The 20,093-nt window shown below is 40.0% G+C and overlaps 1 protein-coding gene and 1 long non-coding RNA gene across 5 annotated transcripts in view; one reads left to right on the top strand and one right to left on the bottom strand.

The window, feature by feature from the left end:
- LOC109279056 (uncharacterized) overlaps positions 1-8,314 on the top strand; it is a 309,036-nt gene extending 300,722 nt beyond the window's left edge. For all 4 annotated transcript variants that reach the window (XR_008420466.1, XR_008420467.1, XM_019469806.2 and 1 more), the window contains one exon: positions 8,011-8,314. Coding sequence is in view for 1 of the 4 variants with exons in the window: in XM_019469806.2 (XP_019325351.2) it covers positions 8,011-8,107 (97 nt within the window). In the remaining 3 variants the exon portion in view is untranslated. The remainder of the gene's footprint in view (positions 1-8,010) is intronic.
- LOC109279053 (uncharacterized) overlaps positions 1-20,093 on the bottom strand; it is a 230,860-nt gene that overhangs the window by 61,614 nt on the left and 149,153 nt on the right. The window lies entirely within an intron of this gene.

Here is a 20,093-nt window from a genome sequence, read left to right on the forward strand (position 1 = left end):
TCTTGGGTCCCATCCAAGACCCACTGAATCAGAACCTGCATTTCACCAAGGTTCCCAGGTCATGCTTGTGTATATTGAAATGATCCTAGAAAAGGGCCAACCTGATTAATCCTGACACCATACTCAATCTTGAAACCAAGGTAAACACAGCACATCCTTACCTAATTGTTACTACTTTTAACTTCTCTATAATTGCTACTCCTAAAAGCATCAGCTGCAAGTGTGCTTTTCAAGATACCTTTGGCAGAGCCCTAGGCTTCAGTCCTCCAGGGCCATCTGGGGATAGGGACTGTGTGAGGCAGCCTACACTGAGTGGCCTCCAAGCTACAAAGTCTCCTTCAAACGAACCACTCCACTTTGATCAGTTTTAGAATTGCAGTTTGATTTTCTTTGAAAACAGGGTTTTGTTGCTTTAAGTTTTTTTCTCAACCAACATCGTGCTCCATAGTGCACATACATCAATGCCATTAGTACCTTCCCCATGATACCCAAGAGATGGGCTTAGGGAATGAACCTGGCTCCGTTTTCTCAAATGCTTCCCTAAGGGGCAGAAACATGACCTTCAAAATGTCAAAACCTGCTCCTGTTCCCAGGAGCACTATTAAGTTACTTTCCTACCCTACTTTAATATGCAATGACCAAGAAAGACACTAATGTGGAAAATTCTGAATTCAGCTCACATACCATTGCTAGTTTATAACAAAAGCTCTATGTATCTTCTCTTATAAACTAAAAGGTTCCCACCAGTCAATGGGAATTTGATCCTTAAGGTAAACACAAGCAGTCCAGATCTTTCTTTAGACCAAGTACTTTGGAGATATCTTTAGTGATTAGTATTGCTGGGTGGCTCTGGAGTTAGAGAGTCTCAGAATTTACTTAATAAAGAAGTTAGGGGGAACCTGGGTGGCTGAGTTGGTTGAGCATCAGACTCTAGATTTCAGCACAAGTCATGATCTCACAATTGTGAGATCGAGCCCCACTTTGGACTCAGTGCTCAGTGTGGAGTCTGCTTGGGATTCTCTCTTTCTCTCCCTCTCTCTCTCCCCCTCCCTCACTCATTCTCACTCTCTCTCTTTTTCTCAAAATAAATACATAAACATTTAAAAAAATAAGTCACAAGAGGTCCAGGAAAAGATAACCTCAGTTTTATTAACACCTGACGACTGGTTCTCATCTGGGATACACATAACAGTCATCTGGGGAACTTTGAAAGATCTTGATGCCTAGGCTATACCCAAAAAATTACATCAGAATTTCTGGGAGTAGGTCTCAAGTTTTAGTGGGTCCCTAGACATCTTCAATGTGTATCTGAGATTGAGAACCATTGACTAGGGCACTAGATATGGGAGCACTGGAGACAGAGTCCTGTAAGACACACGCTCAATGGCCCCGCTTGCCCCTCTCTTGGTCCCCCTCTTTCACATACAGATGACCATTCATTTATTCATTCAGCAGTTATTTATTGAAAATCTACTATGTACTCACTTGTAACTGGGAATTATAAACTCAAAAATCCTGTTCTTGTGGAGCTAACAGTACTACAAACACATTTTTTTCTTTTTAATTTTCACCCTAAATAGGTGCTATAAAGAAGATGAATTCTCATGTTGGTGTAGTATGTAAGCATAGCCTCTCTGAGAAGGTACCACCTGGGTTCTGAGTTGAAGTTTGGGAAGGATGTAGTTAAAGGATCTAGGGATGAAGCTCTTACACAGAAAGAATAAGTATAAGTGGACCCCCAATGGGAATGGTATATTGAAAGGGTAGATTAAAAAAAAAGTCAGGGTGGCTGGAGCACAGTCAATGAAGAGTAAGTTAAAAGAAATGAAGTCATAATGGTAGGCAAGGACCAGATGGTGTAGGTCTTTACAGACCATATTAAAGAAAATAGAAGAGATAATCTGATAAAAGAAAACTTCAACAGTGGGAAATTATCCACACAAAAGTTCATGCCGATCTCACGAACAACAGCCTATAGTCTAACGTAATACTTCTGAATTTTATTTTACTTTTGTTTTTGGCAAGGGATCGGACAGGGTTGGCACTGTTCCTTGGGGACACATAATAAAATTGCCTGGGAGAGGGGTTCATTCAAGCTGTGTGACACACACTGTCTTTCTCCACAGGTGTGATTCTATTACACTCCCCTAGGGGTGTGACCCTTGTCCACAATGAGGGACTAAGAACAGGAGTAGGCCATATCCAGTGATGTCAAATAAAAACAATATGCACATTCAGGATTTGTAGGTCTATATATTAAGTCCAGCTCATTCACCCTAAATTTCTATATTCTCTAAGTATAGGATGTCCCACAACATGTCAATCACATGACCCAAACTGCATTCATCTTTATTCATAAATCGACTGGTATCTCCTATAATCTCTATATCAGGTGGTATAAACAGATGGTGGTTGAGGCTGGATCATGTGATGATTCTTCTCTCACAAGTCTGCTTCCTGGGCTGGGGTCACCAATATACCTGAGTGGGAGCTGGTCAGGCCTCTCTACTCCCCTGTGGTTAAGCTGGTCTTCCTCAGAGCATGGTGGTCTCAGATTGGCTGACTTCCCCTATGGTAGGTGGCTTCTCCCTGAATGAGTGTTTCAAGAGACGGGATGTGGAAGCTGCCATGCTATTAAAGCCTGAGCGTGAAAATGGTCACAGCTTCACCTCTTCAATATCCTCTTGCTCAAAGCAGTTTCTGAGCTCATCCAGATTCAAGGGTAGGAGTCAAAGACTCACCTCTCAATAGGAGAAACATTGATAAATTTGTGGCTACGTTTTGTCCACCACAATATATAAAGCATATACACACAGCATGTGGTATAAAAATATGTACCACTGGAAATATATTTTTATATATGTATATATACACAAAGCATGTACATTATACGTACATTATGTATTATATATAATTATACATAATAATTAGAGTGCATGGTACATTTTAAGGTATAATGTTTCAAATACAATCTGCTATAATAGTAACTAAATGCTAGCCCAATCACCTTATAGTGATGTCCTATCATCTTTTCGTAAACTTAGTGGAAGATAGGATCAACAGATATGGGGAGGAAATTGGAAGAGTGACCAAAATAAGCGGTGAGAAGAAACATTAACTTCCCTGTCAGAGGCATGAGTCACCCTCCATTAGGTGGGCACCACAGGATTTAAGGAAGTTGCTGTCATAATCCTTCCAATGCAACCAATGTGAGGCTGCCCAGAAGAGGAGGCTGTGAGGGAGATTCACTTCATTGCCCATGCTGGGTGTTCTGAATGCTTTCGTGTGAAAGGTAGCACCATCAGCAGGGAACAGGACACGCCAATGTGACAGTGAGTCACCAAGTGAAATCATGGCTGCTCATGGTCCGATGCCTGTCATGCTGGGAGCACAATAAAATTGTTCCAATGTCCCACCCCCTCCAAGGAAAGGTCAAAGAAGTTTCATCTTAGGGCACACATGAGGAGAGGAGAGAACTTCGTGTCTCAACTATTTATTTTATTTTATTTTAAATTCCAGTAGAGTTAACACAGTGTTATATTGGTTTCAGGTGTATAATATAGTGGTTCAGCACTTCATACATCTCTCAGTGCTCATCACGCATGTGTTCCTTAATCCCCATTGCCTATTTCACCCAACCCCCCCCCGCCCACCTCCCCTCTGGTAACTATCAGTTTGCTTTCTATAGTTAAAATGGTAGCCTTCTTGGTTTGTCTCCTTTCCCCTTGCTCATCTGTTGTTGCTGTTGTTGTTGTTTGTTTCTTAAATTCCACATATGAGTAAAATGATATGGTATTTGTCCTTCTCTGACTTATTTTGCTTAGCATTATACCCTCTAGATTCGTCCATTCAAGTATTTTCATATAAGAGTATTCTTGGATTCTTTTTGAGGGCAAGGATACCTCCAATTTTTCTTGACATTTATTGTGAGGGAAAAGTAAAAATTAGCCAAGCTAAACAAGTTATATATTATGTTCTAGAAGAATTCATTTTGACTTAGGTTTATCCCAAGTATGCAAGGCTAGAAGACATTAGAAAATCTAATTGATGTAATTCACCACATTAATATGTTGTGGTAGCTGGTCTTAGAGATGGCCTCTTGGCATCATATCCTTGCATAGTCTTCTGGCACTGAATCTGGGCTGGCTTGTGACTTATTTTAATCAACTGAATGTGGCAGAAGCGGTGCTGTGCCAATTCCAGGAACATGCCTTAGGAAAGACAGGCAGCTCCTGCTGTGCACATTGGATCACCATGTAAGAAGTCTGCTATCCAGCTGGAGAGAACTTCCGGAAGCCAGAGAGAGAGAGAGAGAGAGAGAGAGAGAGAGAGAGAGAGAGAGAAAGAAAGGCCTAAGACTGTGGACAAAGACTGGTCCAGCCATCCCAACATCTCAGCTGCACTGGGACTGCAAGCCATCTCTACTGAGATGCCAGACACGAAATGAGCCATGTAAGATGCTCCAACAGCCAAGCTGAGCTTCACGTGACTCCAGCCCCAGACACTTTCTCCCCGTGACTGCATGAGAGCATCCAAGTAACAGGAGCTGAACAGTCATCTTGCTAAGTCCTCTCATTCCACAGATGTGGAAGGTCCACCAAAATGGTGGTTCTTCTAATCCACTAAATACTGGCATGGCTTCTTATGATGTAATAGATAACCAAAACATTAAAAGAGAATATTCATACGATGATTTCCAAGGATGCAGAAACGCAAAAGGCATTTGACAAAAAAATTCTACACTCATTCAGGATTTAAAAAAAAGAAAAGAAAAGAAAAGAAAATCCTGGAGCAAACTAGGAATATGAGGGACCTAATTTACTTAATTTGATAAAGTAGAGCCACAAAAAGAACCCCAGCAGTCATTTCACTTGAAGGTATATTCCTACTCTCAGATCAAGAAAAGACAAAGCTCCTCACTATTACTTCTAGTAAGAATTATACAGAAGGTTCTAGTCAGCGCAGCGAGTCAAAAAAAAAAAAAAAAAAAAAACAAAAACAAACAAACGAATGAAGAAAGAAAGAAAAAAAAGAAAGAAAAGCCATAAAGATGAAGAAGGAAGAAAAAAAATCTGTCCCTTAAAAATGGTATGATTTTATATATATAAAACCTTCCAAAACTATAGATATGTTACATGTATTAATACAATAATTAAACATCTTTTCTAGATATCAATATAAAAAATCAACTGTACTATATACTAGCAAACAAAAAATTAAAATTAAAATATAGCATTCATAATAGCATCAAAAATGTGTAAAAAAAAATCTAACAGATGAGTTCTAAGACTTCTAATGAATAAATTATAAAATATTAATAGACATTAAAGGAGACCTAAATAAATGCTCACAGATTGAAAGCATCAATATTATAAAGATTAAATTCTCCTCCACTATAATCCCAATTATGTTTCCAGATTTTTCAACAATATGAGAAGCTGAATCTAGAATGTATACGGAATTGCCAAGGATAAATATAGGCAAGAAGAACAACAGTAGTATGGGAACGTGTGCCCTGCCAGGGATCAAGAATTATTATATTAGAATTAACTGTAGATCAGGATAGGTAAACAGACCAGTGGAAAGGAGCAGCAAACCCAGAAACGACCCATGCATGTAATATGGGCGTTTGTTGTAAGACACATGCATGGCAGTTTGGGAGGGAAAGGAAAGATTTCAATAGATGTTGCTGAGACAATTGGGTATCCATGTATTTTGAAAAAGAAGAAGGAAATATATAAATATATATGTGGAATATGTGCACATAATTATGGAATATATATTATATATAATAGTAATATGTTATGTGGAAATAAATATAAATATATATATCATGTACATAATATACCAAATATGTATATATAATTATAGAATATATAATATATACATATATATTTACATATATGTATATATTTATGCTTATAAGAAAGATATATTTATAAATATATATTTAAATTATATAATTTAATTTAAATATTTATATATTTCCATATAATATCACATACAAAATAATTCCAATTAGTTTCTGACTCATATAGAAGAGAATAAACCATGTTTTCAGGAATGCAGTGTAGATAAGAATGTCTTAAAATACAAAGGACAATATGTAAAGGGTTATATATTTCGCTACAGTAAAAAAATATACCATTAAGAGAGTGAAATCTATATATTGGGGTAAGACATAACCAACAAAAGGCTTGTTCTCAGAAAACAAAAAGAAGTCTCCCAAAACCTTAAGAAAAAAATAGGCAAGACAACAGAAAAAGTTCTGCAAAAGATTCAAGTCTTTTGTTTTACAAAAGAGGAAATCCAAGTGATCAATCAATAAATATATGAAAAGGTGCTCAACCTCATAATACAAAATATGCAAATAAAAACCAAAATGAAATGCCATTGTGTACATCTACTGGATTGAGAAAAAAAATTTTTAAGTGTGAAAACACCAAATGTTTGGAGAACACAGAACTTTGGGAATTCTCATACACAGCGGGTATGAATAATATAATCACTTACTTGGGTATCTACTCAAATTAAAGATACACTTATCCCACGACTCAGTGATTTCAACCTTGGGTGTGTACCTTAGAGAAATGGGTGCGTATGTGCCCTAGGATGATTGTAGACTGCAGCAGATCTAACCTGGGATATCCACCTTGGGTACAATGGATAAATTACAGTATATGCACACATGCTGTGCCATGCAGCAATGTAAAGGGACACACGACACAAATAAATCTTGTGAGCATATACTGAGCCAAAGAAGTCACATACAAAACTATGATTCCATTTTGATAAAAATTCAGAAACATATATTTTGGGGTCTTCATTCATATTAGGTAAAACTAAGATGAAGAGAAAGATACCATAATGGTGGTTACCTCCAGGAGAGGCTGAGGGAGCTGTGATGGGCTCATGGGCTGGGGCAATGATCTTTTTCTGGCTCAGCATAGTAATTATATCAGTGTTCTTTTTTTCCTTTCCTTTTTTCTTGTTGTAAAATATATAGAACATGAAATTTAGCCTTTTGGCCATTATTAGCATACAGTTCTATAGCATTAAGTATGACATTCATACTGTCATTCAATCATGGATGCCTATTTTTACCATTATTCAACTAACTGCAAAAATGTTTTATGCACTTTTCTGTGGGTTTATCTCTCAAGAAAAGAAGCAGAGAAAGTCAAGGGTATGTGCAAAGACTTAGTCAGAGAGGTATTAACCATAGTTCTGTTTATAATAAGCAACAATATGAAACATTCAATCACTACTTTGAGTTGCATGAAGGGACGGATCAAATATCAACACACACAGAACCGTGGACGGGATTTCATACAGCCTCCAGAAATGAGATCACAGAAGAAGATGCCATGGCACGAAAGACAAGTGAGGTGTGCAGTGAGGTGGAAAAAGATATTTATGATACATTATGCACAGACATTCCAGTATTTTAAAATAAACTACAAATATTTATGCAAGGAAAAAAGATAGGAGAAATACATTACGATATTAACTATGATTCTATTTGAATAGTGGTTTTATGAGTGACTTTTATTTTTATCGTTTTGCTCATTTGTATAGTTGCAATTGTGAGCAATGAACATGGATTACTTTTTAAGGGAATAAAAAGGAGCCAATACATTCTACTGGGAAATGATAATGAAGAAGAGACTAGAAATCTCCAAATGGGAATATGAAACCCGGAATTAGCTTCTAGGTATATCTGGAGAACATCTGGAACCCTATCAGCTCCCATCAGCCTACTGGAATATAACTTTTCCTTGTCAGTTACCTCTTTCCTACCGGGTTACTTTTTCCCAGAGTCCTAGCTCTGACAGTGAGATGAAATTCTAGCTGTCTGCTCTGGAAAAAAATTGGGCCGTGGAGGCAGGGGGATCCTTTGAGAACAGCCGGCTCCTAATTGAAAGGAAGTGAAAACCCTCCAAACATTTGCACGCACAGTTGATGGATCATCCCTCACTTTTCCTCCATCTGGTCTGTGGCCTCTTGCAGAAACCAAGACAAGAAAAATGAAGTGTACCTGACACAGGGAATGAGGGGAGTCATTTGGATGACAGAGTACCAGCTCCCCATAAAATGCTTGGAGTGAGAGAGGCAGTGGGACAGAAGGCGCAGTGCTCATATCTGACTTCACGCTGGGTAAGTAGACACCAAACACAGGGCAAGTAGAGAGGACTCGGCAGTCAGTACACAAATAGGCTTCACAGCCAGGCTGGGTCACACCCTGTGCATACCTGTTAGCTCATCAGAATGGAATTCCTAACTGGTAAGCTGTGGTTGAATGCGCCCCACAACCCCGCCCCCCTCTCCGCCCCTCCCCCTCCCTCCCCCCCGCCCCCCCCCCCCCCCCCCATGCTAGTGATCCCCTACTGGGACCTTACTTCATAAATTTCTAAAATAGGAGAATTCAGATTATTTTATGGCAGGGAAAGAAAGTCAAAAAGCATTAAGTGGAAAAATACTAATAATTCGTTATACATATGTGTGGCATGCAACTACTATAATTTGCATTATAGAGTCTCAAGGAAGAGAAGGGCTGGGGGGCACAGAGGGACTTATGGGTTAAAGAACTATTTTTTTTAATATATTTTTTTAAAGTTTATTTATTTATTTTGAGAGAAACAGAGACAGCACAAGTGGGGGAGGCGCAGAGAGAGGGGGAGAGAGAAAATCCCAAGCAGGCTCTGCATTGCCAACACAGAGCTCCACACAGGGCTGGAACTCACGAAACCCTACGATCATGACCGACATGAGCCGACATCAAGAGGCAGATGCTTAACCGACTGAGCCACCCAGGTGCCCCAAGGAACTATCTTTTTAATTCGTCTAGTTCTTGTTAATAGGTGTGCTATAAAAAAGGGGTCAAATGAATTTGGGAAACGTTAGATAAAATATACACGGTTTCAGGAATTCCTAAGGTCTTTAATTGACTAAAATGCGTGTGACTCTACAAATACAAATAGCGTAGACTTTTTATGCAGAAACTTTTTGACCATAAAATATCATCTAAGGAATTCACCTTGGAAACTGCTTCAGTAAAGTAATCCTTTTCTTGTCGCTTTTTCCAATGTAGGAGAGCAACAACATGCTCTTTTTTCTCACGGATTTCGCTGGTCGTGTGGTATCACCACAGGACGTTTCAGGGCTTTCCTATCTGATGAGATGGTTGTCCCCACACTGGCTTTTCTTTGTACTTATGGCAAGTGATAAACCTGATAAAACTCAAACTACTAACAAGTATCAGGGGCTTTCATCAACCAGACTAAGTCCAGAGCCTTTGCAAAATGACCTCCCAGAACTCAGAGGTACTCTGTTATTGGAGCTATTAATACTTTGCCAGAGAGTACACTTTGTCTTTGTTTTCAGTGTATTTTCTTTCTCGAAAGAAAGAAAACAAATGGGCTCAAAGGAATGAATAGGGGAATGTATAGAAATTCCTTAAAAATTGCATCTCCATAACTTTGCAAATAAATGAGGAATGTATAATTTATGTACGCTTACATGCTTGTCACACCTAACCATCATTCTATATGGCACTCTTGATTTTCTTTGAAAATAATGGAATACAAATACTTGGAGAAATTGGCCAATAGAAGGAGAATAGTTCAGATGTAATGAGGACTAAATTGATTAAGAACATGGCTAGGAGTTAAGTGGCCTTCTTCACCTTTCCAAAGCTTCCAGTTAAGACTTTTATTCTGCAGTAATGAAAACCCCAGCCTTATGAACAAAATTCAAATGAAGTCTATATGCCAAAAGAAATAGAACTTAGCATTTATTCTCCGTTCTTGCTTCCACTTGGAAGGTGCCTTTTCCCCTAAGAACATGTTTAAAAGGATATAAAAGTGGCTTTCTATTTTTGGCCAGAAGCAGAAAATGAAAGACAATGGAGAAAAAAATATTAGCTCAGCTTTTCCAGGCTTGAAATAATGTGTGATTTTTGCTGTTTTTCCAACTTTTGAGCACAAGTCTGGTAGAATGCTTAATTCATTCACCTCGTGAATCACCTTTCTTTTGTGGGAATATTAATGCCAAGCTAAAATTTCTCCATATGAGGAAAGAAAACAAAATCAAACGCAGCAAAGCTGTGAGTAGTTTGGTAAATAAAATCATTCTGTCTCTACTTCATTAATTCTCCCTTCATCCTTTGGAGGTCCTGTGAACTGTAGCAGTGCATCATTTAAATGGTACCTTCAGGTGTTTCACTGAGACATAATTAAAATTGATGTTGTCATCTGGCGTTTCCTTGTGCAATTTGTCTAACTCCTCGCAAAAGGCAAAACAAAGCTCTTTGTTATGACTTTGTCTTTCTTCAAGAAACTGCCTAAGATTTTCTTCCTATGTTCTGGAAAACTGGCCAACTGAAAGAGAACTTACGGATTCCTGAAGGGATTTCCTTAGCACGATAACCAAGTGGTCCATTTGGAAGGACCTGCCATGACAGGAAAGTTGGTATCCCCAAGACACTCCATTCCCTAGTTGAAAAGCACTCATGAATTTTTAAAAAATCTTCTTTACATTGATTTACTCCCTCCAAAGATATGCATCAGGCTAGTATGAGCCTGATAGAAATAAGCCTCCTGATAGAAATAAGGCTCTAATAGCCCACAAGACCCCACCTCTTAGTGGGGCTCACAGTCCAGCAGGAAGGCAGACATGAAACTCGTAATTAACAATAACACGTAATGAACACATCAAGAGGAAGTAACTGGTGATGTGGATTTAACCTACAGGTCAGGAAGGTCACCCTCCCTGAGGAAGTGAATTCAAGAAATCTCCCAAAGGATGCTGAGCGGAGATGGGGCTGAGGAAAGGACCAAGTTAAGGGAGAGATAGGGGCTGAAGGACCCTGGAAATAAAAGAGCTAGGCATTTGCTTTCTGTCTTTCATACATAGTCCAAGTTTCACCTTTAGTTTCACGTAGACTAAAAACTACTTTCTCCTCCTACAACACCATTAATAAGATTCTGTTTTCTACTATTTTCATCTCTTTTGTGTTTCTTTAGAATATAATGATTTAATGAGAACTACTATTTTTGAACATTCATTTTGCACCTAGCCCACTGAATCCTCACAAAACCTCTTCTCCACAGTTGAGGGAAACAGAGATTCAGAAGGTTACCCAGTCAGGCAATTACTAAACTAGAATTCAAAGCCAGGTCTGAGACAGAGATATTCAAAGAGAAGATTTTAACCAGTTTACTGGGGTTTCTTTAGGTTCAGATCTACCAACTATTTCATCAACATGCTAGGGGTGGTAATGGGGAAAGGAGGTGTTAAAAAGATTCCCAGCACTCATTCAGCTGTTTTGAGTCTGAATCTCTGAGGACTTGGTCTGTGGATTTGCATTTTAACACGTTCCCCAGGTGCTTCCCTTGCCTTTGAGAATCACTGAACTTCATCCCACTTCCCCAGTGAGAGAGAAGGGGGTGGGGCTGGAAAGGGAGGGAGGGAGAGGGAGGAAGAGAGAGGAGGCAGAGGGACCACTGCTGATGCACTTTACTATACACTCTTGTCTATGTTCTTAGAATGCCCTTCTGCCTGCTTGGTGAAATGAAACATAGAATGGTCATGATTTTCAAACTGCAAATCATGTAGCCTCATGCACTGGCAAGATGTTAGGCAAGGCACAGAGAGCTGCGAGAGCTGCGTATTCAGGCTTCAGCCAAGCTGTGAAAAGTCAGGCTTTTTCAGAGGAAGTGAGATAAGACAAAAACTTACAAAAACAAACATCCTGAGGCTGGTGTTCAAAAGGCCACTGGCAAAATCTATAGTCTAATGTGAAGTGAGCTAAACAAACACATTACTGGGCCATCCAGGAAACGTGAAGCAGATGCCTGGAAGTGGGATGTGTGTTTTCAACCTGGGTAGAAATATCCTGGGGAGTGATGATATGGAATCAGACACAAAGTGCAGATAAAAACAACAAGGGGGATTGGCAACAGGCAGTGTCTCCAGGATGGACAGAAGGTGCTGTTGTTAAGTGGTTCAGAGCAAGTTCAGGGTAGGTGGGGGATCGGTGCTCCAATCTCACTTAAAGTTGCACGCCCTAGTTTTCTCCTAGTCCTGGCATTACCTAATGGCAACTAATTCACAAAGGAGTGGTGGTGGAGACCCAGTGGCCCCTGCTAAAGCTTTAGAACTTTTGTTCCTGCAAAGATTACGGTGCTGCCCACAACCCCCCCCCCCCCACAACGTGTTATGTACTTTCAAATAAAAACAATACCAATTCAAAATATGAACAAAGGTAGTTCAGCAACATTCCAAGTTTTCCTCTGAGACTCATTTAATGCTTTTTGAGAAATAAAAAATAGCAATTTCTGGCAAAAAAAAAAAAAAAAGAAAGAAAAAAAAAAAGATTTTGTGTGCTTTGCTGTTTCCCGACACACAAGCTTCACCTGGTGAGATAGCGTTCATAAAGTGCTTTCAAACTCCTTGGAACAAATGAGGTACTCAGTCAGTGGTAGTTACTATTATTTTTAATAATAGCAAGATATGAGGTGCCTGGGTGGCTCAGTGGTTTGAGTGCCCGGCTTCGGCTCAGGTCACGATCTCACGGTTTGTGGATTTGAGCCCTGTGTAGGGCTCTCTGCTGACAGCTCAGAGCCTGGAGCCTGCTTCGGATTCTGTCTCCGTCTCTCTCTCTCTCTCTCTCTCTCTCTCTCTCTCTCTCTCTCTCTCTGCCCCTCCCCTGCTCTCTCTCTCAAAAATAAATAAACGTTAAAAAAAAATAACATCAACATATGTTCCCAATTACATTTACTGCAGGCTCCTTCCCTACCTAGCTAAGGCTCTCCTTTCTGTAGATGCGATTTTGCCACAATGGTACTATTTGGCATTGTTGGAACCCAGCTCTACAGAAATGAGGAAGGTGCTCGTGGCTGCCCTCTCCTCAGGACCAGAGTCCAATTCTCTGGCATGGTTTCCCACTGAGCCCTGTCTCTCTTTATACTTTCCCTGTCCTATCATGACATTTAATTAGTTATTTTTTGCTAGCTTTTAATTAAAGAAACACTATTTACACTCATCTGGGAACCATTCACCGAATGCCATCTAACTCTTGACATTTGTTTAGAAACCATCATTTTATTTTGCAGAATTTTTAAAGCATGAATATTTGATGACAGCCCTCTCCAAGCACAAGCTCCTTCCTCTCCTTCTAGAAGGTAATAGCAGTCAAGTCAACCTTTAAATTGTTGTGACCATCACACTGAAATTTCAACTGCATTTTGGATTTACATTATCAGTAACAATTGGGAAAATTGTTGTATATCTTAAAGTAACCACACATATTGTTGTTATGCCTTGAAATAGTACATGTATTTCCTCAAAAAATCTTTTTCCTGGGAAGTCGTATCTTCTGCCACCAGCAATGTTTCAACGTGGCAGTTGTCATGGTAATGTCTAATTATTATTACCAGTAAACTATTCCAGATCTAGATTTGGGTACAGGCAAGATATACTCCAGGGGAAAAAAATGATGGCAAAAACTCTTAACCACTATTTCCTTTGTTAAAAAATTGCATTCGGGTCACTTAATTCTACCCATGACATCAAGGATGCCTATTTTTATGAAAAGCTGGTTTTATACAGCAGGAAAATTGGCCCTTTCGTTATGATGCCTAATGATTCATGGCTGTTAGGGAACTCTTTCACAGAACAAAGCAGATTGGATTTGGTGGTGGACTTTGCATTCCACAGCATCTCTTAGGGTCTCTATGGGGTCAGGGATTTAAGTCTTAGAAATTGCGCTTGGGCTCCAAGTTGTCCAGTTCCATTTTCTGGAGTTTCTGAGGGCAATTGTAAAACTGGTAAAGAGGCAACAATGTGAGTTGATGCAAAACACCGCTGCCCATGAAAAGACCCGGAGGCACCAAGGGTCTCAGTTCTTAGCAGTGAGACAGAGATGCTCACTAAGAAGGGAATGAAGCATGGACAATAGAAAAAGGTGGCTGTAACAGGGGTGATCAAAATCATGTAAAATGAGTTAAACCTTTAGAAATTAGATAGGCACACTCTCTAGGTGGGATAGCCAAGGTTTTTCTGGTCCCAGAAGCATCTCACTGAGTTGCTAGAAGAGAATTCTTTCCTATATATACTTGTTCTTCTCATCTGGGTTCCTGATTCTTTCGTTTAGATCTGTGCATAAGAGCCAGGTTTTGGGAATCGTGGGGCACATCATGTTCTAACAAAGTTCTTCTGAGCACTTAGTATATCTAGAGTGATAAATACCCTATTTCCTGAGTTCTACCAAGTCCATCTGTCAAGTTAATGCCAGGATGCAGGAAGAACACTGTGTGGATATAATAAGTTATATCCCCAGTTCAGAAATTTTAAAATATGAGAAGAAAAAGAGAGTTTATCTTAGAATAGGGTGCTGTGGGATATTCAAGAACGCAGTTATATTTAAGAATATGGCTTTAAATCAGACTGACCTAGGTGTAAATCCTGGCTCTGCCATGGATGAGTGAACTCGAACAAGTTATTTAACCTCCCTATGCTTCAGATTTCTCAACTTTAAATCGGGATGATGGGCAGTATTTCATCATTTTTTGAAGAGCCTGAAAATATTGTTAGTAAAACATCAATAGCACCATCATCATTGTCATGCTCCCAAGGTCTGGGCTAGAGATTCAAAATGTGATGGTTGTCAACACACTGGCACCAGGTGAGGGAGTAAGCATAGGGAGGAAGAATTTAGCACTTGCTATCTGGGTTTCAATCACCGCTCTGCAACTTCCTAACTGCATGACCTTGGGCTTACTTGACCTCTTAGGGCTTTAATTTTCTCGTTGGTAAATACGAACCACCATAGCACCGATCTCTAAGAGTTCATGGAAGGTTTAAACGAATGACTATACATAACGTGACCAGCCCAATTCCTGGTACGTGGTAATCAATAATTATTGGCAATTTTTCTTTTAGTATTATACTCTATTTACTTTAAATATCTTTTCTACTGTGGTAAAATATGCCATAACAAAGTCTGCTGTTTTAACCACTCTTCTCCTTTGCGTGTCTACAGGTTTGTCTTCTCTAAGTGTCTCGGTGAGTGAATTTGTATAGCATTTGGCCTCTTCTGACGGGCTCTTGTCACCTAGTGTAATGTCTTCGAGGTTCCATGTTGTCACACCTTTCAGAACTGCCTTTCTTTTTAAGGCTGAATAATATTCCATTGTGTGTATATATCACATTTTGTTTATCCGTTCATGTGTTGATGGACATCTGGGTTGCTTCCCTCTTTTGGCTCCTGTGAATAGTGCTTCTGTGAACACTGGTGTATACAATGCTTATTAAAACACAGCATCAGGGAATTCATGGCAGGAGTAGCTGGATAAGGAGAAAAAACTCAGGAGCTCCAACATTTAAAGGACAGGCAAAGGAAGACTTACTTCTTTGGGAAAGTTCTTTGAAGGGTTCCAGGCAGAGGCAGGGTGTGGTGTCATTCACGAGGTGTTCGAAAAACATGTCACGAGTTTGATTTAGGATAGTGGCCTTGCACACGGGCAAGAGCGAACAAACAGATATACTGAGGAAATACCACGAAAAGGGATCATAGCAGCAAGAAGAGCCATAATCGAAACCTCACAGCCTCTTCAAGAAGGCTGTGCTGTCCTCAAGTGCTTACAACGTGCTTGGCTCTGCTAAGTCCGTTACATCACAGCTTTAATCCTCTCTGCTACCCCAAAGTAGACCATCCCATCAAGGGGGTGAGGAAATCCACTATTGTGTAACTGCTACCGTCTCAGTGAGCTAGTGCTCAAACTAGCACTTTGCCCTGCTCGGCCTGCTGCGAAACCCTGGGTTTAAATGCCATGTGCTCTGTGCCCATCCTGAACAAGGCAAGAACTCATTTCACATTCAGCAAGGACTCTCCTGAATCCTTGTGTCTGCCTGGTCTTTTGGCACTGTCTTAAAGACATTTCCAGAATCAAAGGAGGACCTTTAAGTGTCTAATGGATTTGACACATGTATATTCTTATTTTTTTGGCTTGCCAAAGAGACCCAAACAACATCTGAGCCTGTGATATCCCTGATCCTTTCTTCACTAAATTTTCAAGTTATGGTCTATGGACCACAGCATGTTAAAGCCATACAAAGAACAGAGCAGAGGCCAGGAATTTCCCTTGATCAAAACCCCATTCTATTTTAGGTTCTATAAAAAAGGCAGCTCAAGTAAGAATGACACTTCCAGTTATCTATTGCTACTACCCAAAAACATTAATTTTTGTGGCGCAATCGTGGCGTACCATGCAATTTACCACTTCCCAGGCAGTCCCTAATCTTCCATTTTCCTCCCAGGTAAGTTCACTCACGCCCAGTGGAAGAGACATGGGCAGCCCACACCCTGAGTATTTCCTCCTAGAAATACTTGACATGTGACAGATTTGTTGGTGACTCCTCAGTAATTAAAGTGTCATAACAAGTTGAAAAGCCATTTCCAGCGATTCAACAGGCAAAAATAATTTCCTTTCTATAAAATGGTTATGTTGCCAGCCATAACTCTTAAACAGGACTGAAGTGATAATCAAACACAGTGATATATGTAAATTTGTTTTGCACACTATAAAGGACCTTATGTATGTAAGGGATTATTATTTTTATTATTACCAATTGACCTGTTTTACATTTGATGTTACAAACTTGAAAGTCCTTTGCATCAGAAAGCTATTGACGTATCATGCGAAAATCTAAATTAAATTCAATCTTCAGCTTTTTCTCTAAGCAAGCTTAAAAACCTGGAAAAGTGGTGCATGTTATTCTGGGTTTAAAGGGGTGATACGGACCCAGGTTCTTTGTCCGTGATACGGACCTCAGCTTTGTCACTATGGACATTTTGGTCCAGATCACACATTGTTGTGAGGGCTGTCTTCTGCATTGCTGGATATTTTGAAGTATCCCTGGCCTCCGCATCTACCTCTGACCCATGACAATCAAAAAGTGTCTACGCATTGCAAATGTGCCCCAGGAGGCAAAACTGCCCCAGACTGAGAACCACTCCTATAGACAATGGAGCTGGAAAGGCTGCTATAACAGCATGGACGATGGAAAGTTCTATATAATTGTAGATTTTTCAGTGTTGTTTCTGCTTTATGGGGGAAGCCCTTTTTAATCCTTCTCCTTCACAAATCTGCGAAGTTGAACTGAAAGTTCTGTGGTGTGGCACTGAATTATTGGCTGACTGTTGAGGCTTCTAGGGGATTAGACTTACTTAGCTAAATTAGCACTTGGATTCTATCAACATGGAGACCCAGAAATGAACAAAAGTGAAAGCAAATGAGATGTGTGCAAGTGAGTGGGGCAGGGGCAGAGGGAGAGGAAGATAGAGAATCTTAAACAGGCTCCCTGCCCGGTTTGGAGCCAGACACCAGGCTTAAACCCACGCACTGTGAGATCATGACCTGAGACGAAATCAAGAGTCGGACGCTTGACCAACTGAGCCACCCAGGCTTTATATTTATATTTACAAATCCCCAAATGCTTTATATTTTGATGTAAAAAAAAAAAAAAGACAGATGGCCAACACTGCCCACACACAGCTCAGCCTAACACACACACACACACACACACACACACACACACACACACACACACACACAATCTCTAAAGCTCCCAAGAGCTCCTGTGCTCTTGTCTTCTAGGTGAAACAGGAAAAATTTAGAGCAAATCAGTCTGCTGAATAGCAATTTTTTTTCTTTTTCTTTTCTGTACAGAAAACTTCACCAAGTTCTCAACCTCTGAGGAGAACTTTATCAAAGTTACTTGCTGTTGCTACCTGTTAAATAAGATATCAAAATCCTTAGAGCTTATCAGTTTCAGACAAGTCTGAAATATAAAATATGTGTCATACTTGACACTGCAGTTACACCTTTCCCTGAAAGGCCACCAAGGACTCTATAGTTTAATTAAGACTTCAGATTTAGAGAGGGCAACAAAGACGTAGATAAAGTGATTTCATCCAAGGCCATACAGATGGAAAATGACAGACTAAAAAGTGAACACCGGAAGGATTTTAAAGTTTCTTTTCCTGAGTTATTTTTCATCCCTCTCTCCTACTTCTATCTTCTTTTCTTTTTTTTTCATTCTGCCTCCCTTATGTTATTACTGATGATCTGTCAGCACAGCGCTTGGCTCCTAATACATGCTCAGGAAATACCGATCACTTAATCAAAGAAAGACTCAAACCACAGATATCAAGGGAAGTGAATTAAAGCAACTTCCCACTGAAGAGACTATTTGCCTTAGAAGAATATGGCATTGTGACTTTTTAAAAGTAAAAGTGCTGATCGACAGCATTTTAAATTCATGGCCACAGATCTCAAATGGCCGTTCAGTGGTGCCTAGCAATCCTACTGTTTGGGACATCCAATTCCCTTTCTCCAAAACAATGAGTTCATGAATAACCTTAGAACTCCATAGACATTTTGGTGGACAATGAAATACTAAAATAAAAACAAATGTATAGGTAAGACATTGGCTCAGCACAGCTTAAAGAAATGTCTGCTTTTGATGAAGCCTTTCCACAGGCAGTGGAACAGGCAAAGGCCAGTCAAAAATCTCAACTGGAGCTTTAAAATTCATAGCTCTGGTCTCCACACACTGCCATTTGAAAACAGAGATCATGCCTCCCCTTCTTTTAAGGTATTCCATGAGCATACACACAGACAAATTAAAACAAAACTCATTTTTGCTGGTAGTTCACTGCCTTCTCTATGCAACCTCACGTCAAGGAGATGGAAAAGAGACTAAAGCCAAGTGCACCTTCTAATATCCTTGCCCGAGCTCACTACCCGGCAACCACATGCACCACACATCACATGCAGACGCTTGCAGAATTCCAGAAGTTCAATTATTTTGCACATTACTATAATCACGGATATAGGTGCTTTGGATACTTGCAGTCTCTGGCAATTGACAGTTTCAAGCTGCAGTAATGGCCTTGCGGTTTCCCTAATTGTTATTTCCCCTGAGAGGGCTTAATGGAATTCATGCAATACAATCAAACTTACACAAACATTTCACATGCATGTCAGCTTTGATGGAGGTCCAGCCAATGGCAAGAGAACAGATAAACAGATATATCTCACTCTTGTTCCTCTGCTCTGCTGCACTTGAACTATTAGAATTGCCCACTATCTACATTCTTCGCTTCCACCGTATATGCCCTTGCCGACCTATCTCCCCCAGATGGAGTGTGAACATCACAGCTGGACCGATAATCCTACAATGTAAATTGGACCCTGTCACCTCCCTGTTTAAAACTCTCCAGAGCAATCTCATTGTCTGAGACCCACTGGCCACTGCTGGAGCCAGCCGCCCACTGTCCCAGTAGGCTCTCGCCACAGCCTCCAATCAGCCCGAAGTTTCCCCAGTCTCAGAGTCTTTATTTGAGCAGCACCCCAGCCTGAGAAACTTTGCCCAGTCTCAGTCTGCACGTGTCTCCATCAGACGGTTCTCCTTCGGCCACATCTCCCCTGCAGACTTTGTCTACAGAGGTCTCTCCCTTCATTCTTTATCAGAGAACCCCAATCACTTTCTTCATAGCACCGGGCTCAGTTTGCAAATACTGGCTTATGAATAGCTGTGCTTATTTCCTTATCTCTTCCCCCAAAGACTCTAAGAGATTCCATCTATTCCATTCTCTGCTGTAGAACAAATTTGCAACTGTAGTGGACATGAAGCAAACATAATAGAAGTTGCTTAAATGAACAAACATATATCATGACACAAATGGATGACAGCTTTGAAGAAACACATTTGCCTGAGAAGAAACCAAATGTAAGCCTTCTGTTCAAATGATTGCCCATACCCATTTAACCTTCTTTTTCTTTGGGCTCTGCCTGTCCCTTTACCCAGTTTGGGATTTACAGGAACTCAGGGTTTCCAACGTGGCATGGCCTCAGGAAACACCAAATGAGCCCAATGCTTATGTTTCATTCCCAGATTTTTGACCCCTGTATATTTTAAGGGAAATCTAACCTTGATTCATTTACAGTTGGTAAAAACTATTTCATCTAATTGTCCTCTTTTTTTTTTTTAATCAAAACCTTCTTTTGCTGACACAGGAAGTCATA

The sequence above is a fragment of the Panthera pardus genome, unplaced genomic scaffold (assembly GCF_024362965.1).
Source record: "Panthera pardus isolate Hobbes unplaced genomic scaffold, ASM2436296v1 HiC_scaffold_8, whole genome shotgun sequence".
Lineage (NCBI taxonomy): Eukaryota > Metazoa > Chordata > Mammalia > Carnivora > Felidae > Panthera > Panthera pardus.